This window comes from Myotis daubentonii, chromosome 3, assembly GCF_963259705.1.
Source record: "Myotis daubentonii chromosome 3, mMyoDau2.1, whole genome shotgun sequence".
Classification (NCBI taxonomy): domain Eukaryota; kingdom Metazoa; phylum Chordata; class Mammalia; order Chiroptera; family Vespertilionidae; genus Myotis; species Myotis daubentonii.
Genome location: NC_081842.1, coordinates 30,202,126 through 30,228,040, shown reverse-complemented (window position 1 = coordinate 30,228,040; position 25,915 = coordinate 30,202,126). Strand labels below are relative to the sequence as shown.

Sequence of the window (25,915 nt, the reverse complement as noted above, 5' to 3'; positions counted from 1 at the left end):
AGTACTTCAGAAAGTGACCTTATTTGTAAACTACATCATTAATGATGTAATCTGTTAAAATGAGGTCATACTGAAGGATGGGCCTCTAATCTGATAAGGCTGGTGTCCTTATACATAGAGGACATTTGGACACAGAGATACTCATACAGGGAGGATGCCATGTGAAGACTGGAGTTATGCTGTCATAAGCAAAGAAAGCTAGGATAGAGGTTTGGAACTGATCCTGGTGCCTTCAGAGGGAGTATGGCCTGCTAACACCTTCATCCCAGACTTCTAGCCTCAAGAACTGTGAGGCAATAGATATCCATCAGTGAAGGCACTCTGTTTGTGGCACTTTATTACAACAGCTCTAAAAAATTAATATAGGTTTTCAAACTGAAGCTTCTCAGGGGCAGGCAAGTGGCATTAATAAATGAGGCCTCACATCTAAGCAAAAAGTATTGAAAAATTGGAAAGTGCATATCTTTTTGAAAGATGGTCACATTCAAAATGCTAACTACTATTACCACCACCACCATTTGCTCTTCAAATATTTTACCAGATGAGTTATGATTTTAATGTGTTTTTTTGCCAAAATATCTAGTATTGCCTTATAAGATATTCAAAAGTTATTGCTACAAAATGGGATGTACCCTGTTATCCCAGAGCAGCGATTTTCAACTGGTGAGCTGCAAGAATTTTTAAAACATGCAATACCTGACTATTTAGTCAGGGAACTGACCTCTTTTCCCTTAGATTGTCAAATAATTTAAAAAATGACACAGCCAACACAACAACAGCTCTCTGGTGTGAATGCCCAGTCTTGAACTATAAATATACAGGTACTAGAATAGAATTGCATCTTATTGGTCATGTCACAAATAAGGTTGCATCTGATTGGTTAATTCTTGGTACCAGAAATCCTTATATACTAGGTATAAGTATAGGCATCTGATTTTTTTTAAAAAAACTCACTTTGGAGCAAAAGGGTAGGTAATTACTATTATTATTTTTGGTAAACCAATAAAAATTATACCTATTTTTTGTCACATCACCAAAAAAAATATTTGTTGGTGTCCTGCAGAATTTTAGTAATTAGTTTATGTATGCCACTAGATGCAAAGGTTGACAATTGCTGCCCTGGAGAAACAATAATAGAAATGGTGTTATCTTTGTTTCTAGGTGAGTTTTCTTCTCTTGGCATATTCTAGGAGGTACATGATGTTCTGGAACATGCCCTATGCATCTGCATTTTTCACATTTACCCTGCCTTCTCCCATTCTCTTCTATATTACTAACCCAAGCCAGACCATTTCTCATTACCCAGGTTTAGCTTTCCATGATGCCTTCCTGGCTCTCTATTTGGAGTCACAATTTACTCTCTGTTTTCTCAGGACATACCTTTATAAAATAGACAAAATCCATGGATAATCAACTAAAAATGCAATATAAAACTCTAAAAGGTCTCTGTTATTAAGAAACTAGAAGCTCAGTACATGAAATTCATGCAGCGGGGAGGGGTGTCCCTCAGCCCAGCCTGCACCTTCTCCAATCTGGGATCCCTCTCACAATCCAGAACTGCTGGCTCCCAACCGCTCACCTGCCTGCCTGTCTGATTGCCCTAACCACTTCTGCCTGCCAGCCTGATCACCCCAAACCACTCCCCTGCCAGCCTGATTGATGCCTAACTGCTCCCCTGCCGGCCCAATTGCCCCTAACTGCCCTCCCTTGCTGGCCTGGTCACCCCTAACTGCCCTCCCTTGCCAGCCTTGTTGCCCCTAACTGCCCTCCTCTGCCGGCCTGGTCACCCCCAACTGCCCTCCCTTGCAGGCCTGGTCCCCCCCAACTGCCCTCCCCTGCAGGCCATCTTGTGTGTTGGAGTGATGGTCAACTTGCATATTACCTCTTTATTAGATAGGAGGATGGATCATGGTATTTCTGAGGTCCACTTGGGAGGATTTTCAGAGGAAGGCACACAGAACAGGTAGAGGAACAGGGTGGAGAATGTTTCAGGCTCGCAGGTGCTCGCACATAGCTACAAGATGGGATGGTGGGCACCCAGAGACGTCCCATTAAGAGAAATCCTATAAGCTACTTAAGAGACTGAAGTACTCATTGGTGATTGTGTGTTCTCACATCTTTTGTAAAACATGACTGATGGCCAAAATGCAAAATAAATAGCCTGTTGCAGAAATTTTAGGGAATGATATTGTTATGCACTAGAACCCAGAAATAATGGAGACTTTTTCTGTTCATTTTAATATGCAGCTGCCACAAAGTGCCAAGCCTCCTTCTAAATGAGCTAGTAACATTTCTTTCTCAATAATTAAGGTAAACACTAATGAGAAAAACACGTAAAGAATTCAGAAATAGTTTTCTTTCATTCATCAAAATCTAGAGTCTCTAAAATAAGAAGTCTAAACAAAGACTAGAACATAAATTATCACATATACATACATATATGTGTGTGTGCGTGTGTGTAAGTTATGGTTTTAGTCTCTTCCTTTTTCTAATTTTTGGTACTTTTCTGAGCCTCCTTGCTTCACACAGAGAGCAAATGTAGTGCCTGTGACTTACTCAGGTGACAAAACCTCCCATAGCGCCCTGGCTCACACACACAGGCACCGTACACCCTGTGGCAATGGCCATTGTTGGCGCAGTTACATTTCCTTTTGCAGTTCTTCCCAAAGAGTCCTTTAGGGCATCCTAGAGGTGGGAGCACAAACAAAGCACACATTAACCCATATGTAAAACTTGCTAGAGCTGCTGTTACATGAAATAAGGAGCTGCAAAAGGTGAGATGTTCCCAGTCTGGGTGGACTGAGGCTGCTGAGATCTTTTAAAATTTACCCTCTGCCTAAATTCTATAATGATTGGACACTCCTGTCAGGTTAAAACTCCAAACTTAACAAGACTGTGAGCCTCTACTTCGACTGCCTCGTGCAGCACTACTGCTCTCCAAAGGACTTTTACTCTACCTGCTGACCTGGTTCCTCTAAGGCACCTCACTCCTACCCACTTCAGAGTCTGGACATGCTCTTCCCTCACACTTGTCCTGTCTCATGCCCCTCATTTTGCAAGCTTCTGCTGCAGTGCACCTTTTCTAGAAGTTGCTCACACTGACTGTATTTTCCTCATGTTCTGATCACAAAGCACACATTACCATATCATAATGTGTGGCCCAGTGCCTTGCAAAGACTTTATATAATTTGAATGAATGAATATATATTATCCCTGGGAATGAATATTTGGGATGCCTGTAGGAGCCTTCATGTAACTCTCCAGAGAGTGAAGTAAACTTGGCTTCCATCTCCCCAGTTCCATGATCTGTGGGACCCTAATAAACTCCTCATGATTTCTGGCAATCCCTAAAGACTATCTTCATTGACTATTTGTCTTCAGCTCTTGGGCCTGGGAAAGCAGTTCACTTTTTGGCTTTATTAACCTAAGTAGAAAATGTGGCCTTTCCCCTGGTCTCTATGAAAAACCCACACACAGCCTCAGTGGCATTTTGTAAGTTTTCATTCATAATTTCTTCTCTTTCCCTCTTCTCCTTTTTCCCTCTGATTTTCACCTCCTTTCCTCCTTTTATTTATGAAAAGCAAATAAGTAAGTCTCAAGACTTTAAAGAGTTGTCTCATGTGACCAGCACCAGACAGTCTTACCATGTTCACAGGTTTTCCCATGCACCCCTGGGGGGCACTGGCACTGCCCAGTTAGAGGATCGCAGGTGCCTCCATTCTGACAATGGCAGACGCTTCCACATTCTTCCCCACTGGTCTCAGAGGAACAAGCTATGAAGGAAATGGAGAAGTTGAGCAATCACAGTAGAACATACTCATTGTGATACAAATGGAGAAAAAACACACACACAACAATCTTGTCTTCCTATTAGAATGGATACCAAGTAATCAAAATCTATGGAATTTGCAGACCTGAGAAGTGTCTCTGGCATGCTCCCAGTTTCAATGGCCTAATAATTCCTCGGAATTACTGATGTAGGTACTTAAAATGATTGCTGAGGTGCTGCTAAGAAAGTTTGCATACAAAATGAACCTTGTTCCTTAAACTCTAACCATCACATTTTCAAAGCTTAGATATCCTTGCTGTATAACTCCAAAAACTTTAATGAGAAACAAACTGCACCTTCTATTTAAAAAAAAAATGGAAAGAAAATGTAGGAAAAGAAGGGCATGTGTTTTCACCAGGAATAAATGCAACCAAGACTGTCTTGAGGATCCCAAGGTAATTTACATTCTTCATCAAAGAATGATGAAGTCAAACAAACAACTGCTTTGTTGTTTTGGGGAAAAGTGTCCAGTAGCCCAATAAAAATAATAAATTGGGAAAAATGTCTGCAGCTTTATTTTAATTTTAACTTGGATAAATACAGCTGTTTAGAAAATGTCAGTAGCCATTTTAATTGACATTTTATCATAATAGGCTACATATTACAAAACTACATTTATATCACCTCCTTCACCCACCCACACCATCCCAGATGCTTATATGGAAACTTGGCTTCTTATGCGCATTTTTTTTTCTTTACTTTCAAGCCCTAGGCTACTATGAAAAGGAAAGAGGAAAACAAAAGTAATAAGAGAGAAAAAGTGTCAACAAACATTGGTTTAGGTGCACATTGCTAATTTACATGTAGTAAGTCTTTGAATTCTTACAGTGACAATAGAAGGAATGAGTAGAAAAAATCCACCCGGAAAGAAAGCTACGGAAGTTTACATAACCTGCACAGTATCTAGATTACAGAAAATCATCAACTCAACATCTGCAAACCATGCTATTATCTGTCACTACCCCACACAGTAGAATATGATACCACATAGTGCACAGATATGCAAAGTAATTCATTAGCATCAAACAGAGCAATTGGCCTGGAGGAGCAAATTTTTAAACAAACATACTCCAAACCATAGCTGGATGATTTGGAAGGAGTCATGAAGCCTCCCCTCCATATATAACTCATTCATTTGTCATATGAAAATAATCTTCCCTGTCAACTGGATAGAGTGTCATAATAACAAATGAAACATTCAATATGAAATCTCTTCAAAAGAAATGGAGTCCTGAAAGGTGCTATTAAAATTAATGTGATAATTTTTAAATTGTTTCATTCTAATGACATGGAAAATTCCTAACACTTCAAAGCAGATATCTTCATCATAGACCAATAAAGGGAATAGGTACAGTGGTTCTCAACCTTCCTAATGCCGTGACCCTTTAATACAGTTCCTCATGTTGTGGTGACCCCCAACCATGAAATTATTTTCGTTGCTACTTCATAACTGTAATTTTGTTACTGTTATGAATCATAATGTAAATATCTGATATGCAGGATGTGTTTTCATTGTTAAAAATTGAACATAATTAAAGCATAGTGATTAATCACAAAAACAATATGTAATTATATATGTGTTTTCCGATGGTCTTAGACAACCCCTGTGAAAGGTTTGTTTGACCAAAGTGGTCGCAACCCACAGGTTGAGAACTGCTGGGCTAGAAGATCTACTCAGTGGGAAAACTAACGTTCCAGATCTCTTTAGAATGCTCTTTTTTTAAAATTTCCCTTGCAGCATTTGAACAGCTGGGACTTTTAAAAATATGGATGATGAATGATTGGTCACATCCATTTATTGCAATTTATAGGGATTTTTAAAAAAGTTCTCACTCCCCATTTTTTGTTAAAGAATCAGTGAACATTTTTTTTCCCCATTTGGAATATTCTGTTTCATCTCTGTAAAGAATTCTTAAGAAATGAAGAAAGAAAAGCAAAAAATATATAAAATCTTCTGCTTTCAGGGACAGACTCCTGTACAGGAAGGACCATGTGAAAACTTAAAAGATTCTCAAAGTTTTTTAAAGTCAAAGAAGGGGGCATCTTATCTTCATTTTATCAGCAAGTTCATTTTTAAATATCTCTATTTTAGTTTTATATTAGACATACTATATTCTGATGTATTTGAGATAGATTTTTAGTTTTATTTTTCATGCTGCCATGCTAGAAATGAAGGGTTTGGAAGATATATATTTTCCAACAAAACTTACAATATAAAGTAAAATGTTTATTTCCTTTTATTCATGCAAAACATTTATTAATCCTAGTTTTATGCAGTTGCAGATCAATGTCAAGTTGCAGGTCAATATAACTGAATACTTTAATATCAACTTTTCTTTATTTGTTAATTTATGCACTAGGTGCCTCCAGTTTTGAGAAACATGAGTAGGACCTTGACAATGAGCACTGGGTCTAGTCAAAGAAATGGAACAGGAAAATTGGTGTCTCTAATCAAACTGAAAGAGAGAGAGAGAGAGAGAGAGAGAGAGAGAGAGAGAGAGAGAGAAAGAGAGAGAGAGACTTTAAATTCACTGAAATATAAATAGTTGAGGTTAGACTGGGGCCATCAAAAAGGCTTCATACAGTAAGTAGAAATGGACAAAAATGCCAGTCTAGCAAAAGGCACAAAAATGGATAGTGCAAAGCAATAAGTAGTGAGTAGTTTAGTTTCTTGGAAATGATAAGCTGAGCAAAGAGTTGTGATTAAGATCAAAAGCAAAAAAATTGAGAAGGGCCTGATTTTAGAGGGTCACTAGTGAGTAGATCAGAAACATATGCTTTATGTATCAGGAAATGGGTCACTCTTATTAAAGTTTTTTTAGCAGAAGAGACACATGAGCAGAGGGATACTTAAGTAAGGAAGGTCCTCAAGACCCTAGCTAGTAATCTTGGTTAAGCCACTTCATATGTTGTGACTCAAGATCATATCTATCCCCTAATAGAAACAATATTTGTGCTTTTTCTTCCTATATGCTGGGGATTCAAATGAAAAATCTGCTCATATCATCTAAGCTAATCACAAAGGCTAAGAAAACCTTTCTCTTAAAAATGTTATAAGGTAAATTTAAAAAGAGAAAGAGAAAACAAAGATAGTTTTGTTTTTATTACTTGGTAGTTTTTGTTTTTTATTTTGTTTTTATTACTTGGTAGTTTTAGTACCTGCAAGCACACCTCCATTTAAAATATAGAGAATACATTTATTATAGGTATTATTTTTAATCTTTTATATTTTTATGAGAGACATATAAAATACTTAAAAGTGCCATTGGCTGTACTAACATATTTTGAAAGGAAAAAAAAAAAAGAAAAAAAATACACAAAAGAAAAGAAGCAGCAGTCAAGCAATCTCATTACTTACACTTTGCAGAACAAATCTTTTTTTTTTTTGTCTTTATTGGGAATAGCTTGTCTGGGCCTAATGACTTATTTAAATGGAGGGATTTTTAATAGGCCTAGAATGTTAGGATCCTTTATTAACTTTTATGCTCCATGGGTAAATAAGAAACAGTACATCAAGTTTTCCAGGGAACACAAAATCTTCCCTTTAAATCACATGTTCACTTTAAAACCTCAGTGCTTCACAGGCATTCTCTATGCACAACAAATAAATTGGTTTCTCACCCATATCAATTGCTTACCTTGTTAAAACATTTTAGGGAGAACACACATGGAGGAGAACTCATCGCCAGTGGTCTAGCAACAGTAAAGGAGAAGATAGCACCCTCTTACCAATTCTTCAGGGTATCACTCACTTTCATTACAAAGAATGCCACCCCAGCCAGCTGGGCAGGAGCACCCACTCTTTCCCTCCTGGCACCGGCCTCCGTTCATACAGTCCTCACAGCTCAAACTGCAATCATGTCCAAAGGTGTGATCTAAACAGACTGGAATATGATACATTTTCAGTTAGTTCAAACTGTCTACGTCACTGAAAATGGAGATGAAACATTCACACTTCACACACATACACACACACACACACACACACACACACACACACTATAATCCTTCAATCCTTGAAGATGTTTCTTAAAGTCCCAGAAAAAGACAACAGCAAAGAAATATCTTTTAAAGTAGATGTTATTTTATATTTTCCAATGATACTATTGAAATATAGTCCCAAAAGAATATTTAGAATATTTAATAAAGTTTAAAAAGTATGAAGAGAAATTATCATCGATTCCAGAACACCAAAATAATCAATATTCCTGCCATTTGATGCTTGTCCTCTTCTTGAACTTTAGATAAATAGAATTGTGTCACTCTTCTTTCATTCAATGTAATGTTCGTGAGACTCACCCATACTGCACTTACACTAGTTTTTAGTTGTTTTTTTTTTTTTAAGTCTGTATTGTATTCTAGTGTATAAGTGTATCACGAAGTGTTTTTCCATTCTCTCTCTCTTTTTTTTTAAATATATTTTACTGATTTTTCACAGAGAGGAAGGGAGAGAGATAGAGAGAGTTAGAAACATCGACGAGAGAGAAACATTAATCAGCTGCCTCTTGCACATCCCCCACCAGGGATGTGCCCGCAACCCAGGCACATGCCCCTGACCGGAATCGAACCCGGGACCTCTCAGTCCGCAGGCCGACGCTCTATCCACCGAGCCAAACCGGTTTCGGCATTTCCATTCTCTTTTTGAGGGAAATTACCTTAATATGAATAAGGATGGAGAGATTTGATTTCCGTTGTTTTAAGGATTATTTTAAGTTTTGCCCCTGTTTCTAGTGGGATCTCTCAGGCATCCCAATTGTATGCCTGTTATGTTGAGCAAACCCTCTCTCCTTTGGCAGATCCTGGGCTGCCGACTCTACCTCCCCATCGCCATGATACTGCTGGTAACTGTGCTCAGCTCCTTGCCCTCTTAACAGCTGCCTTTTAGATTCCCTGGCTTCTCTGCCTGCACAGCCCATACATTAGCAAATGGCTCAAGGAGAAAAGCAGCAGAGTTATTCCATTTCACTTGTCTGGGTCTCTCCTCTCTAGATCTTGGCCATTCAAGTTCTGGCTGCCTTAGTAGCCCTGAACTCTCCATTCAGACTTTCAGTCATTGAAGTATCAGAAGTTTAATGAAGAAACAGTAAAGCATTTCTACTTTTATGCAGATGCATTTACTAATATTATTATTGCGATTCACCAAAGCATGAAAATATTTCTGCCATTTTACTGCATACATCCTGAAGCAATCATCAAGCTCTGTTAAACTACAGCAAATAGAGGGAGAACAAAAAGAGCAGCTCTGTTTGACAAAGAAAAAAAAAAAGAAGCAGCACACTGGCTGCAAACTGTTACATTTGAGAGAGGAAATGCTAATTTATTTTGATCAGAAGTGATTTGATGCTTGAGCTCTGTTGTGTGGATATATGCATCTAAGAAAAACTGTTCACAATTTTAAGATACTTTCTTGGTCCATTTGAACATATTAAACAGTTAGTTCTCATTGTTTTAAAAACTGGGAAGGATCTAGATTTCAAGGCAATTTAAAGTAAGTTTTTAAATATATAAAAGCGACTTCTAATGGAGTTTTAATAGTCAGAACTGAAAGGTCCCAATCCTCCCCATTATGTTAATTTAAAGATACTTTTCAGCTCCATTTCACGGTATTGCACTTGAACAGCCCCCAACACCGTGTACCCACACCTCTACACACAACTATATAGCAGCGGTTCTCAACCTGTGGGTTGCGACCCCTTTGGGGGTCGAATGACCCTTTCATAGGGGTCGCCTAAAACCATCAGAAAACATATATAATTACATATTGTTTTTTGTAATTAATCACTATGCTTTAATTATGTTTAATCTGTAACAATGAAATTGTGGGAAACCACAACATGAGGAACTGTATTAAAGGGTCGCGGCATTAGGAAGGTTGAGAACCACTGCTATATAGCAACCCTTTATTGTGAAAGGGAAGGACGACAAAAGATGATGGGTTTGCTAGGAAGCTCAGAAGTGATTTTGGCCCCAGTTTTCTTGCTAACATCCTGTTAAAATGTTAAAATATTTGGTGGCATTAAGTATGGATAATGAAATTGTTTATAAAATAATTTACGTGAATTCTTAATAATAATAAAAAAAAGCGGTGACTGCATTGAGATAAATTCTTTTACTCACCAACTTTGGGCAATAGAGCTAGTTCTCCTCGAATATCTTTTCCCACTTTGTCCTCATCTTCTTCATCTTGGTAGGTGGGAGGCAGAGAGGGAGCAACATAATGAAGCAGTCTAGACGGGCTCTTGAACAGAAAGCCTGCGAACCTCACAACTTCTAATTCCTCTTCTCCTTCCTCTAGCTCATCATCATCTAAAGCTAAGACCACACAGGAAAATGGCTGGATTCAGCATGCTGGTTAAAAGAAGGAAAAACCGAGCAAGGGTGGATGAGAGAGATGAGAGAGTTTGAACTAGACAGCCAAGGCAGGGGGCCACTGAAAGGAAGAACTCTTTGAGGCCGTTTCAAAAAGTCTCTTGTAAATGAGGGTGAGAAGCAGCTATCACAAAGCTGACACTGCAGCAGAGAGAACAAAAGGGAAAGATCTCAGTCTGTGAGGAAAGGGGAGGACAGGTTGAGTGAAGGAATATGTGGTCTCCATTGTTCCTGAAGCAGAAAATGAGGGTGGAAGTAGTTTAGAAGAGACCCATGAGATTCTTCACAGTGACTTACAGATGCAAGTTTTTCCATCACTTCCAATTCTGTAGCCTTCCTCACAAGTACAGTGGTATGTTCCCACAGAGTTAATACATACTTGATCACAGACTATGCTGGTATCCAGACACTCGTCCACATCTAGGAACATTTAAACAATGTCTGCTTTTAGACGCTGAGTGGTAAAATAGACATTGTGAAGTCATGGGCATATTTGTGTTCCTGTTGTCACCTTTATTAATTCGTGACAATGTACTGTCCTATAGAAAGCTTAGCCTTGGACACTTTCTCAAGTATATCCTGCCATTTTTTTTCTTTCACTCAAGTTTATTGTAGTTCATCTACACAGACAAGGTCTTTCTGAGACCTTGTTCATGAGGTTTTGATGAGGAATTTAAAACAAAATAAATTCAATGGCCCAAGGCTGTACACCATTTTGTATAATTTTCATTCATTCTTAAATTATTCCATCTCTGTAATGAAGCATTTATTCCATGCATAATTCTGTACAAGGTTTATGGAGAATTTTAGAGATGGAAGAACTCTAAGCTTTAATTTCATGTGACTGTCCATATCTGAGCCTAGACTTTGGTCAATGTGTTCACAATAGTAAAAGTTTACTGTTGAAGCTGGGTTTCTAAGCTTTGCCTCAGATTATGATACCTTTTCAATTTGGATGCATGTACCCAAGTATGTATATTCACACCATACAATTATCTTTTGGCTGACTTTGCTTAAGAGCAGATGGTCGATGAAATTCAAATTTCTTGGCTCCTGTTAATTGGATTAAATATGGTAAATGGTAATATATTGTACTGTGTTTAGAATATATAGATACCATAACTGTGTTTTCTTTGCTGTTACCTACATTGCAAGGCTGAGGAGCTTGATGTCTATATGAAAAAAAAACAAAAACATACCTATCATCCTCAACATAATTCAGGAATTAGCTTCTTTAAGCAAAGAAACACTATTTTTTCTGAGGCATGACATTCTTATATATGTTGACTTATTAAAAAAGATCATCTTATGTTTCCTTTGATTTGAAGAAAAATGTGGTTCGAAATAATGGTAATGATTAGAAAGTGAAAATTTAAAGATTCCATGTTTTAAAAATAAAAAAAGTAAATGATAGCAATGGCTCAAATGAGCTGTTATTAATGGAACAGTGTAAAAAAGTGAATTAACTCTACTCATTAAATTTATACTCTCTTGTGAAAACAAATACATAATCTAGAAACCATCTGAAAGGTAAGTGAACCAATTTTAACAAGTAACTTAAAAAATTATAAAATCGCATCTTAAAACTTGCATTAGTAAATAGTAGAACCAGGTAGACATCCAAGTCTCTTCAGGGCAAGGCCTTCCCTTACCCATCCTAACCCCCTTCCTCACATGTTCCTCCTTCACTGATTGCCTCATCACACCAGTGATTTCATATTATTTCTCAGGAACTTACCATCACACCCACAACCATCAGAACTGATCTGAAAGCCTTCCTTACAACTGCATTCATAGCCTCCCAAATAGTTGATGCAGAGCTGGGCACAGCAGGCTTCTCCACTCTCACACTCATCAAGGTCTGAAGGGGAAAAGGACATTTCTGTTGTTTCAGAGACAGGAATTTCACTGAACTATAGAATTAAATTAAAGCCTCACTTATAAATGCAAATTGTTTTAGTACTCAATTTCTATTTCTCAGGCCACATTGTACAGACATCAAAGCAACTATAACACAGAAAGAATGAGGCTCACATTCGCCTTTATGTTTCTTGCATGTTTTTCCTATTGCCTGTCATTTATTTTTTAAAGTATGTAAATAATCTCCAAATGCATTTATAAACACAGGAAAAGAGATTTCTGCTATTTTTCCAGTTTAAACAGCAATTTGACTAAATAAACAGAGAACTTGAAGAAGAAGAACAACAACATCGAAACAGCTTGAGAGGAAGAGTCAAAAATTCCACTTAGCGAACATTTGCGAGCAAAGAGGAGGCAGTCCTACACTTGTTCTAGACCTTCAGATGACAGAGCTTTGAAAGCAACTGGAATTCACAAAACTGGGAAGAGAAGTGGCATCTGCAATTTGGAGAGAGGGCAGACAATCTCTTTAAATATTCTGTTTTGAATTATAGAATATTTCAGAGGCTTTGCTTGAACTTTGCGATGGTGCTTTGGCTAGGATGAGTGGAGTCAGGGTTTTTCATTTTACTGTTGGTGGCATTACCCTGGCATGTCCTATCAGATAAACAGCTTTCTAAGTGATGCTCTTTAAGTGTCCTTCAGCGTTGTTATCCCAGAATTCTACAATCCTGAATATTTCGTCCACATACATAACTGCTCTGAGGAAAATAAAAACGCACCAGAATTAAGTCAAATTGAAACCCTTTAGCCAAAGAATAATCTATTTGGCTTGAGTTTTGAGGTGATCATTCCTAACATAACTGTGCAAGGAGTAGCAACAGACTGTTCACCCACTGTTTCCCTCAGGCTAAACACCTGGGAATTGGGTGGTCAGGGTTTTTGGCTATAGGCTCTTGGTTCAATTCCACCTTGTGTTTGCTGAGCTGGTATGTTGGCTGGCCTGTCAGTGCTGAGTTTACAAAGTCCCATTGCTCCCTAACTACATGAGCAGCCACAGATATAAAAGGTCAATATCTCAATTAACCTTGGAAAGGGTACCAGTGTAAGGAAATGTAGACAAGAGAAAGGGAGGAAAGAAAATGCAGTCAATTATCTAAGGTGAGGGGTCACCATACAACTTCTAAAGGAAGGTCATTTGGACACAAAACATTCTTTCTCCTGCAAAATGTCAGAAGCAGTGCTACTCACAAAATTCTCAGTGATATTTTTTCCTCTCTTTTATTAAACCATCCTTTGTCCTTTGGGTTAAATAGCATGAATAGAGAGGGCAAAATTGCTTTTAATAATTCACTTTTATTTAATTTAAAACGTTATCCTTAATGGGTTTTTTTAAAAAAATATATTTTAAAGTCTTCTCAAATACTAACAGAGCCTCCAAACACGTATGTCTCAGGATTCCTTGTTCTCAGATACTAGGAGCACAACTGTATCACAATTGGAAAATGAGCTCCACGGTCTATCATTTTATGATCTATTTAGATTCTTCTTCTATCATCATTCCTCTGGGGTGATTTCTAGCTTGTCTCCTGTAAACCATCTAGTCTGAAACTCACCTGAAACCACGCCCTTCTTACATCACAAGCCTTTCTTAAAATGCTGTGTCCCTTCAACGCTTACATCACCTGTTTCCTAATTTCCTTGACTAATTTTCAGATCTTATTTGTTAAGATCTTTGCTTGCTAATGTTTCCCTTTTTATTTTCCTCCTCATTGAAAATCATGTTTTTTTCTTACATTGGGTAGTATTGCCAATTGCAGAGAAATTCACCTATTCATAAAAATTTAGCTCTCATAAAAAATAGAGCTTCAATTAAAGCCAGGAAAAACAATTAAAAATTTCAGTTTTGACTTCAGAAAAGCATGAAAATTAAACCTTAGAAAAAAATGATCTTTTGTATGTGGCCCCCCCCCATAGACAGCATTGAACAAACTCAGAAGATTAGAAAAAATTGTGTTTCTAATATCTAATGATTGTTAAATGTAGAGAGCTTACTGCTGATCAGACACTTGGATTTTCTAGAGCTGTCTTTCAAATTGTGTTAACACATCTCTAGGTTTTAGCCCTAATACATTTTTGCAGTTGGGAAAAACAGGTTGACAATTTGCAGACTGGACAACTTATTTTCCCATTTATTTGTACATTCTCAAATATAAAAAATGTTGATCCTAAAATAAGCTAAAAAGAAAATTCTTTAATTTCCTCCAGATATGAATATTTTTACAAATCATCCGTGACCTTAATCTGTTCTCAGGTAAATAAGCAAAGTTTGTATGTGTACCCTCCAAACAATTCCTTGCCTTACTATAGTGAATATTTGGTCTTTAGGAATGAGTGTTATTTATTGTTGGGAAATGAAATAAACTTAAGCCATAAACAATATAATGTCATGCTGAAATCTCATAAATATGCAATTTTCTATATTTTGACCATGGCAGATGCTATTTTTTTCTAGTTATAAATACGAATTTTACTGAATTGTGCTTTTCAAAGAATAAGGAAAGACATCTAATTGTAAGTCACGAACAAAAGGTTTAGTGAAAAGACAAGTAGAGAGCAAGGAAGGGAAGGAGGAAGAAAAAAAGGAACCCCTTATTTTTTCCAGAGATACAGGTATTAGCAAGGTAGAAAAATATAAGCAAGTTTTTCATTAAATAATAAGAAGAAATGAAAGCAATGGGTTTCATTAAAGCAGCAACTGTAGACTCAAAAAAAATGCAGGAGGCAATGTTGGATCAAGATATACAAGTAATGACATTGTTTTGGTTAAAGGATTTATGAAACCAGAAAACTTCAAAATCCCTTGAAGCTTATACTGTTACATAAGAAATTCCAAATACTTACACCTTTGAAATTCACCTCTTTTATGATACTCTAGTTTGTTTCTAACCATACTGAACAGATAAAATGGTCAAACATTTTTTTAGTAGTCATAATTTTTAAGAAAGGTCATATAAAGCAACACACAAAAAACAAGTAAATATGATACTTAATTCCAGAATAATGGCAAATTGCTTTAGAGGGGCTTGTAGGTGCTCTCAGACACAGAGCATATAATGATATAGTTTGATGCTCACTCACCCTGTTTTTAGTAGATATTCCCTTTTCTCAGAAGTTCTAAATTCCACATTCATTATGAAGCAAGGTTGAAGTAAAATTTATTTTTCTCATTGTCTCTAATGATATGAGTTCTAATAATATGTTCAGAAAAGTTATTTATTAAAAATGCATTTGAGTTGGGATTTCCAAAGAATTTTAAAGTTTTCTTTTGGAATGTAGGTGCCTGTCATACCAAAGTTGAACATGCATCCAAGCCATCACCAAGTTGAAAAGGAAATGCAGCCCTAACTGGTTTGGCTCAATGGATAGAGCGTCTGCCTGAGAATTCAAGGGTCCCAGGTTTGATTCCGGTCAAGGGCATGTACCTTGGTTGTGGACACATACCCAGTAGGGAGTGTGCAGGAGGCAGCTGATTGATGTTTCTCTCTCATCAATGTTTCTAGAAACATCATCAATGTTTCTAACTCTCTATCCCTCTCCCTTTCTCTCTGTAAAAAAATCAATAAAAATATGTATTTTTTTAAAAAAAGAAAAGAAAAGGAAATGCAGTCCGGCCGGCATCACTCAGTGGTTGAGCATCCACCTATGGACCAGGAGGACACAGTTTGATTCTAATTCCTGACCAGGACACATGTCCGGGTTGTGGGCTCAATCCCTAGTGTGGGACTTGCAGGAGGCAGTCAATTAAAGATCCTCTCTCATCATTGATGTTTCTATTTCTCTTCTCCCCCTATCTCTTACTCTCTGAAATCAATAAAAATATATTTTAAAGAAAGAAAAAGAAATGCATATTATTGAGCTTCTGCATGGGGTAGAGAGAAGTAGGGTACGTGGTAGCATTTGTTGAGTTACAAATTGCATTCAGTCGTTAGACAGGCCTTGGGATATTTTTCTGAAATAAAACTAAGTCCATATATTTTGTTAAATGTTTTAAAGCTCCTTTCACTTTAAAGTAAATATCCAAAGATCATGATGTCTTCTGCCAATTAATATTTCTTTTACATTTATCTAGTAGCCAGAGACTGTTTGATTTATTTCTCCATGCAGTTTGAGAGATGTAGCTCAGATTACGGCAATAAGTATTAGAGAGGAAAGGGCTAAATGAATCCTGGACAGCTCTAAAGGAAGATGGCATTTACCATACATTACCTATGCATGTTTTCTCATCTGAATCAAGCCGGTGTCCATGGTTACAGGAACAATGGGGACCACCAAGTGCATGTTCGCAGTGATGTGAACAACCACCATTGTTCTTTTCACAGCTATTGACAATTTCCAATTCAATCCCTTTCCAAACAAGCAGAAGAGGGTTATTAGCATAACAGCAGAGAAACCTGAATATATGTCAACAAGAGGAATACTCTGTTGGGAGGACAACACACTTTATTGGAAATTTATCAATCCTCTACACATATAAAAGTAAAAGTCTGAGGGGCTATTAAGGATTGCAAATGTCTATACAATATCAAAACACTAATAAACCTATAAGTAATATTAAGTTGACAAAATGGTGTAGAAAGGGAAATAGTCCACCACTGGTTATTAAACACTTATCTTAAATGACATTAACCTTTGGAGATTCTCAGTTTTTTCAGAACATAAAAAAAAAAAAAATGTGTATTGAATCAGTAATCAGAAAGCACAGAGGTTGTCTGCCAGCTGACATTTCTTCTGTTCTTAAGCTAATGGTATGTTATTATCTGTCCTTTCTAGAGGCTAGGAGTACTTGAAAATACTGTTAAAAATAGCCTTGAAACAGAAGTATGAACACAAAACCAATGAATTAGCTAATCATATTTAAATAATATCATTTTAATGTGCTAATTAGCATTGAGGTATATGAAAGTCACTTATTATACAAACATACTATTACTCTGAAAACCAATTTGCTGATCCCAGTACATGTTAATTTGGGGCATTTTGGGTGACATCAAATTCACCATATGGATGCCAATTATATTGAGCACAAAGGCATTATAATCAATCATTTTCTAAGTGAGGAAATGAGAAATTTAAAAATGCTTTGAATCATTGTTAAAAGTATGGAATGTAGGTACTCTGCTATTTTTATCATTGTCCTCTATTGTTCTTCATTTGTGTTGCTTGGACAGAAACTCTTAGTAATGAGAATGTCTACGTTGATTTATTTCCTTCCATTATTAATACCTTAATCTTTTAAAAGAAGATGAGAAAGAATGGCAAGGGTACTTGGGATTGTGGTACTCCTTGAAAGTCTATATTGCCATTGAAACTGCCTAGGTATGTGCTATAGTTCCTGTACAGTTACAGTATAGAAATGATCCTCCCTCATCCTCGGCCTCCAGGCTATAGAAGGCAGCTGCCCTATGTGTCCCAGAGCACCTCCCTTCATGCCATCATTATCCTCTATTACCAAGCTGATAACAGATGTTCAAAAATAGGTTTTGAATAATTGAATAAACAAAAAAGAATTATGCTAATCAATTTATTGCTAAAAATAAGAAGCCCTTTGGGTTTAGAAATAGCTATTTTAGGTCTGAGAAAAATTAGAAAGCTAAAGGAAAGATTGAAATAATAAAAGGAACTGATTTTTCATGATATGTTAACATATACTCTTTAGGGAGACATCTTTCAAATTTTGGCTCCTATTCTTGTTATTTTTCTGTGATCAATGCAGCTCTAAGACTTCTGGTAATACTTTACTTTAATTATAAATGATATTATTATAACACCACTAAAATATAAATATATACTAGAGGCCCGGTGCATGAAAATTCATGCACTGGAGGTGGAGGGGTCCCTCACACAGTGTGGGAGCCCTCAGGGGCAGGAGGTGACCTAGTGATTAGGAGAAGGCGATGCCCCCATCACACCTCTGCTGCTGTCACTGACGGCAGTGGAAGCCTCGGCCGGTCCTGGTTACCTGAACTTTGGGCAGCCCTAGGTGGCTGGGAAGTCAATACCCGAGGCTTGCCTGCACCTCTGGCCAGCCCTGCCAGCCAGCTGCGTGCTTGCCATCCCCCCAGCGGGGCTGGAAGGACTGGGGGACTCCAGTTGGGCTGAGGGGACTGGGCACCACCATCTTGTGGCTATGAGCGCTGCCATCTTTGTGACTGTGTGATGGTTAATTTGCATATTGCCTCTTTATTAGATAGGATGAGACTAAAACAAGGGTATACTCAGATCTATAACTTCCCAATAGAAGTAAGCTAAGATTTTGTGTCCTTGATACAGATGATGATGTTTAACCATAGTACTTAAAATTTTTCACTTTAAAATACTTTTTAAAATGATTCTTGTAGTTTCTCATAGATAAAAAGTAATTATTATTTAATCTCTCTATATCTCTTTAAATGCATTAAAATTGAGTTAAACTACATATCGCTTGGAAATTTGGGGAAGTCTTATTTAACCAATTTCTAATCATAAAATAGTGATAGTTCATGCACAGTGCACCATGGGGATCTGATGTTGTGAAAGCCTCCTAGAAGAGATTATATAAATATACAATATTATTTTCCTACTAAAGTGTTAAAACAATATTTTCCTAAAATATACTTGCTATATAAAGAGCACATAATTCATTGTTAAACATTACCATACTCTCAAAACATTTACTCCACCTACAGATTTTGAAAGAACTCAAAATACTAGTTTTTATCAAGAAAGTTCTGTATGTCAGTTAGTAAATATTGAAGTTTGGTGAGAGCTGCACAAAGAATTTGGCTAGCCAAATATTCACTTAAGAAAAACAAATCTAAAACCACACTTCAACCAAATGTATTCAACTCTAGGGTAAACTGCTTTCTCTAGTAAATTCTATAGGAAGCCTTTAACTCATAACTCATTAATACTGCCCCCCTCTTTCATGATAACTGAGAATGCACCAGTCATATTACAAGAGATTTTATTTCAGATATTTGTAAAATGTTCCTGGCCACATTAAAAAGTCAAAATATTAATAATAAGAAAAAACCCATCCATGTTTCTCTGCCTCAGGGCATTAAGCAAAAGGCTCACTTCAGAAGAAGTTGTATCCTAATTAGTAGTAAATTTTATTTAGTTTGTTCTTTAGAAGACATATCACCATAGCAAAATTGCACTGTCTTTAAGCAGTAGAAATATAGCAACAGACCTTAAGACTTCACTGATGACCCAGGCATTAAAGAAACATAGAATTTTATGCAGTGGAGGAAAATGAAGAATTTAGTGACCCTACGTATGTCTGTTCACGAGAGAGCTTACATAAAAAAAAACCCATGAAATTATTTATTCTATTTATCACTATTTTTACTCTTCTCCATTAATTAAAATTGATAGAGAGAGATATGTATAAAAATATATGATGAAGTTGAAAGGATAGTATATTTGGAGCCCAAAGACCCCAGTTAAAGTCCCAGTTCTCACTTACTAATTTTGTATCATTAGCTTTTTGGCTTCAACATTAAATAGATAGTTCACTAAGTTGTGGAGAAATGGGAAGAGCATCTTTGGAACTGAGACTAGAAATCAGCGGTTTATTTGGGGTCAAGATTGCAATGCTTATTAGTTAAGTAAATAGAGATATTGAGTACATAGCTTGGCATATTCACAGGTAATTAAAGAAAAAAGTGGAAATATAAATTTAACATTGAGAGAGTGGCCAAAGATGGAGAGAAAAACCTGAATAGTGTGAACACATGGAAGAGAAGAAAGTATTTCAAGAAGAATGGGAGTTAGTCAACTGTGTTGAAAGCTGCTGAGAGGTCAGATAGTATAAAAGCAGAGAAGGTAACAAGCAGTCTGGTAACACAGAGGTCCTGGCTGACCATATTGAGGTAGAGGTGATAATCTGATTAATCTGAGATGATGAGACAATATAAGATGAAGAGGAGACATTGACAATGTTATAAAAAATTTGCTGTGAAGGTGATCAGATGAAGGCTCTGGTGGCACATAGGCCTGTCAGAGTATACTTCCAGGATAGGAGCTATTGGAGTATGTTCACAGGCTGCTGAGAATGACCCGCTAGATAACTGCACCAGCAAGGATCTTCAGATAATGAGAAGGAATGGAATCCAAAGTACAATGGAGAAGACAGTCTTGATAGCAGTAGGTCCACTTCCTTCATAGCAATGGAGTCAAGGCTTCTCCATATAATTCCATGCACAATTTCAAATCAGTTGGTAGCTTGAATCATGGTTGGTGACCATTTTATTGATAACATCAGAGATAAGATAAGAATAAAGGCAAAAGGGTGATATAAAGATTTTGAAGAGAAAGGAAATATTCAACATTGGTTTTGATGGTGATGAAAGTGGACATATTCCATAGTATAGTTTTGTCCAGCCATGTTGCTGACTCATTTGAGACTTATGGATTTCAAATAAAGCCAATTGACACGGTTGTGTTTTAAACCTAGCAAAACTCTTCTGCTAAGGTATAGGTGTGAAGTGGAGAAGGAAGGGAAGAAGTCACTGAGAAAAAAGGTAGAGGATGAAGATTAGGAAGAATAAAAAATTGTTGATGTACCATGATCACATGAGAGGCAGAGATAAGGGAATGCATACAAAGAAATAAGAAAGCATATTATTCTGTCATTTGAAGAAGAAGAGGGGAAGAAGAGGGTGGGTGAGGATGGGAAATATTGAGGCAGAGAACATGAAATATGAAGGAATCTGTATCAGATGGTTTTAAAGTCAGTTAAGTAGAAAGTGTGTTCCTCTATAGATTAATCAGCAGACCAGTGGGGAAGACATAAGAGAAAGAAATAGCTGCAAGAACTATTAACAGCAGCTAATAATTCAGCTCATTAACATTTTAATATATTTGTAGTAAGGGATACATTACATTATATAACTGAGCCTAGGTGAGAAGGAAGCAAAGGTTAGATGACATAGATCATAGGAGCAGAGGATGAGTCAGTGAAAGAGAATGCAAAAGTGGAAGGAAATGCTTAAAGAAGCATGAGAGAAAGGAATAAAAAATGGGGAGAACAGAAAAGGGTTGACAGGCAAGGTACTCTTTACAGCATCCAGTGTGTCTGATATTTTGCTACAAGCTAGAGCTGGTCCTTGTACTGCTGGTTCCTTCCCTCCTACTAGTTCCTTTTCCTTGAGCTTTACCTTGGAGTTATTAGAGTTCGATAAATACTGCGTGGCAGAAGGGGTGATGAAAGGTAGACTCTTCACAGGAAGAGCCATGGGTCTAAGGGAGCTCCATGTCAGAGGATTTGAGACTTAGCCCTTGCTGGCTACACTGGGTGTCACTATGCTGACCATTTTCTTTTATTTTTTTTACATTTATATTTATTGTTGAAACTATTATAGATGCCCCCTTTTTCCCCCATTGACCCCTTCTAGCCCACACCTGCCCTGCCTCAGGCCTTCACCACACTATTGACTGTGTCCAAGGGTTATGCATATCCTATATAATAAAAGAGTAATACACAAATTGACCCTAATGGCAGAACGACCTGGGAATGACCGGCTGCTATGATGCACATTGACCACCAGGGGGCAGACACTCAAAGCAGCAGCTGTCTCCTGGTGGTCAGTGTGCTCCCACAGGGTGAGCTCTGCTCAGCCACAAGCTGGGCTGAAGGCTGCGAGTGCAGCAGCAGTGGCAGGAGCCTATTCCACCTCCTCAGCAGTGCTAAAGATGTCTGACTGATGGCTTCAGCCCACTCCCTATGGGGAACGGGCCGAAGCCATCAGTGAGACATCCTCCAAGGGCTCCTAGGCTGCCAGAGGGATGTCTGACTGCCAGCTTAGAGCAGGCCTAAGCCGGCAGGTGGGCATCCCCCGAGGGGTCTGAGACTGGGAGAGGGTGCAGGCTGGGCTGAGGGACCCCTCCAAGTGCATGAATTTGCATGCACCAGGCCTCTAGTATGTATATAGTTCTTTGATTGGTTGCTTCCCACCCACCCCATGCCATCCCTCTGCCATTCAACAGTCTGTTCCATATTTCTATTTCCATATGTCTCTGGATCTATTTTGTTCATCCATTTATTTTGTTTTTTAGATTCTACATATTTTCTATTGACTCTGGGCCCATTTCTTTAAAATAAATAAAGGGTTTGAACTTCTAAGCTCTCATCCCTACCGCATCCCAGTGGCAAACATTCTCAGGAGCTTTGCATTGGCAAGATATTCAGTGTTGTTCTTTCATTACTCTTGTTTAATACTTGTCAAATGTCACACATTCCCAGGGCTGTGATTGCTGCCACTTACTGTAACACCGTTTTCCATCAGCTCCCAGCTCAGAGCCAGGGTGACAGGCACAAGTGAAAGATCCCACTGAGTTCACACAGCGATGGCCACAGTGAGCAAGCCCTTCTGCACACTCATTTATGTCTGCAGAGAGAGAAACACACAGTGGCTGTCTTTGGAGGTTGAATTCTGATTTATGTGTAAACTATAAACATTAACGAAAGCATTCCTTCCCCTTCGACCCCCATATCCAGTGTAACAGTAAAATATCCCAATGAATCCATATTTACAAATAAACTAACTGCTAATGACAATAATTCTAGTGTAGGCTTATGCTCTCAAACACTTATTTCTATTATAACCTACTAGTATTTATTAATTGGTAGAAAGAGAAAAGAACACAAATAAAAAATATAGACATTCTCTATGTCCTAATAATATAGGTAGAAGTCATTACAGTTTGTCTTTGGAATATATATCATATTCATAACAAAATATTATATTTCCCTGATTTAAGGAAGTCAGTACAGGTGGCCATAGATAAGGCAGGTTTGAGGCCTTCATATGTAGCAATCTACAATATATGTTGTACTTATGACTGTCCCTAGGCTGTGCTATTTAAACAGTGTTGCCCTCTCTCCTGACACTGAGAGCCAAGTCTATTCAGTGTCACTTCATTTTGTGGCCCATGTAGTCCTTGCTCCTTCCCTTTAGATGAATAGATCTCACTATCGTTTTTCCCTACTAGAAGGTCCTCCTTGTCATCTGCACTAGGGCACTTAAGAGAAATGCCCATTACGTAAAACCCTAAGTGGGCAGTAATTAGGGGGATAGATTTTCTAAGAAGAATGGTTTTACATAAAAACTTTGAAAGAGATTTTATATATTTAGATATAGGTGTATGCACATATCTATATATGTATATATCTATCATTTCCCATAAATATTTAACAGATCCTATTTTGTACCAGGTGCTGAGCGAGGCAGGTCCTATGTAAACAGAGGACAAAACAGAAACATTTTCTGTCAGAAAAGTGTGTTAACACAGTCCATAAAAAATTCTATCTTAGTTTCGGCTTAAAGAAAAAAAAAAAACACACCTAACACCACTCTTTAATGCTTTTTCATTTTCTCAAAATATTTATCAGTCCCATAAGTCAGGAAACGTTTTGATATTTTTTGTAATTAATCCAAATATACCATTTGTCATGTCATGAAAATGTTATGATAAAATGAAGGATTCTGCAATTTCTCAGGAGTTATTAAAACAAAACACTGTCCCACAGGAATAACTTCATTTATCAGTTCTGGTCATCAAATAATTTATCACTTCATCTTTGAATTGAAGCATGGCTGTTTTGCTATATCTAGAAAACAGAAATATGTAACCTTGAATTTGTAGCTTTCCTCCCTCCCTCCCTCCCTCTCTCCCTCCCTCCCTCCCTCCCTCCCTCCCTCCCTCCCTCCCTCCCTTCCTTCCTTCCTTTCTTCCTTCCTTCCTTCCTTCCTTTTTTGTTTCAATTGCCCCTAACTCTAAGAACACTTTTGGACATACTTGGTTTTCAAAGGTTATCCATACCTTCTGTGGCCTAAAATAAATTGAAAAACTTCCCTATGTGGTTATGGAAGGTTTTGAAATATTAATTCTGGAACTCACTTCAGAATGAGAAACAGAAACCCAAACGCATTAATTCTAAAGCTACCCCAGACCTTTTCTTTGTAATTAAAAATGTCTCTGAGTTTTTATAGTATCATAAAATGCTTTTCAGAATGATCAAATAAGAGCACAAATGTTCCTTTTTAAGCATAAATGAAAACACCTTTCTCCTAGCTGCTCTAACTATTCAAACTACATTACCACAAAATTTCAAACAATTACATAATTAAGCTATCAGATTCATTTTCCTACCTCTGCAGGCCTTTTTGTCTTCAGACAGCTGGTACCCTGGATGACAGGCACACCTGGCCACTCCATTCTCACTCTGACAGATGTGGGCACATCCATTCGCACCTGTGCAGGGGTCCATCTCTAAAAGCAATTAAGCAGTGATAGTTTGCAATTAATTAACTTGAGAAAGTTATATAGAGTGGAAGGGTGGAGAAAGGTAAAGAGGGAACTGGGGCCACTGGATTTCTCACATAAAGATGGTGAGGACACTTGAAAATTCTTTCCCACTTCAGATGCAACTAATTCATCAAAACGTTTCCCACTGTGTGACCTGAACTCCAAAGTCTGAACAAATCAAAACATGGATCAAGGCCAAAGAAGAAGTAGCTTAATTTCACTCTTCCCAAAAGTATACCTGGTGCCCAAAGTTAAATGGAGTCAGCAGAAAATCCTCCATTCACCTTTGCTCTTCCCCCACCTTCACTCTCCATCTTTTCTACAGCTTTGAGCAGCAGAATCATCCTTACACAAACCTTTTTACCACTTCTAGACCATCTCTGCCTCACTGTGTGAGACAAGGCCAGCTGAAGTGACAGGGTCAATTCTTAGCTACAGCTGCCATGGAAATGAAAGAAAGAAGTTCAGATCCCTCTGGAATTAGCCAGCTGGCCTCCTTCTCTCCCTCACTTGCCCCCGTCTTAGTATTAGTTATAGTCTCTGAATATCCAAACTGATGTGAAGCCACACATCCTATCAGGAACATCTCCACCCAGAGCTTACCAAATTTATGGGTGAAGTGATTCTGGTCTGACTTTGGGAATCCAGCCTTGTCTACATTAAAGGCTGCTAGGGTGGGACTGCAGTCCCCCATATGTAAAAAACATAATGCACAATACAAAGAGCAAAACAATGTATAAAGCTACCTTATCTCCACATTCTCCCCTTTTAATCCAATCACTACCATAGATAAATGCTTTCATGCATTTCTTGTAAATCTTTCCAGACTATGAAAATATAATACAAATATCTATCTATCATCTATCTATCTATCTATCATCTCAGATGCAATAGACATTGTTTTGCTCCTTGCTTTTACGTAGGGAGAGGTTGAGCTGAATATGCAGACCAATTAAGAAGAGTATTTCCATTTATTTTAGGTCTTTAATTAATTTCAACAATGTTTTACAGTCTTCAGTATATAATTTTTGCATTGCTTTATTAAATTTGTTCTTACTCATTTTATTTTTTGATGCTATTATAAATCGAACTTTTAAAAAAAATTTTACTTTCAGACTGTTCTTTGCTAGTGCATAGAAATCCACTTGATTTTTATATGCCGACCTTATTTCCTGCAACTTTGATGAATTTTTTATTAGTTCTAATATTTTTGTCAGTGGATTCCTTAATATTTTCTACATACAAGATGATTTCATCACCAAATAGAGATATTTTAACTCCCCCTTTCTAATCGAGGTGATTTTTATTTTATTTTCTTGTCCTTTTTGCTCTGGCTATAACTTCCAGTAAAATGTTGAAAGAAGTGGTGTGAACAGATTCTTGTCGTCTCCTGATCTTGGGTAGAAAATTGCCCTAATTAAGCATAATGTTCACTGTGTGTTTTTAAAGGTTTCATCTATCAGATTAAAGAAGTTCTCTTCTATTTCCAGTTCATTGAATTAT

The 25,915-nt window shown here is 37.4% G+C and overlaps 1 protein-coding gene across 1 annotated transcript; it reads right to left on the bottom strand.

Moving 5' to 3' along the window:
- Positions 1-7,315: 7,315 nt before the first annotated feature.
- Positions 7,316-24,374, bottom strand: LOC132229573 (EGF-like and EMI domain-containing protein 1). Its single transcript, XM_059686147.1, has 6 exons — positions 24,257-24,374; positions 22,369-22,491; positions 16,328-16,465; positions 11,937-12,059; positions 9,947-10,141; positions 7,316-7,713 (listed from the first exon to the last, which is right to left on the bottom strand). Exons 1-6 carry the CDS (start codon positions 24,372-24,374, stop codon positions 7,574-7,576), a joined length of 837 nt encoding a protein of 278 aa, XP_059542130.1. The 3' UTR covers positions 7,316-7,573.
- Positions 24,375-25,915: the final 1,541 nt, after the last annotated feature.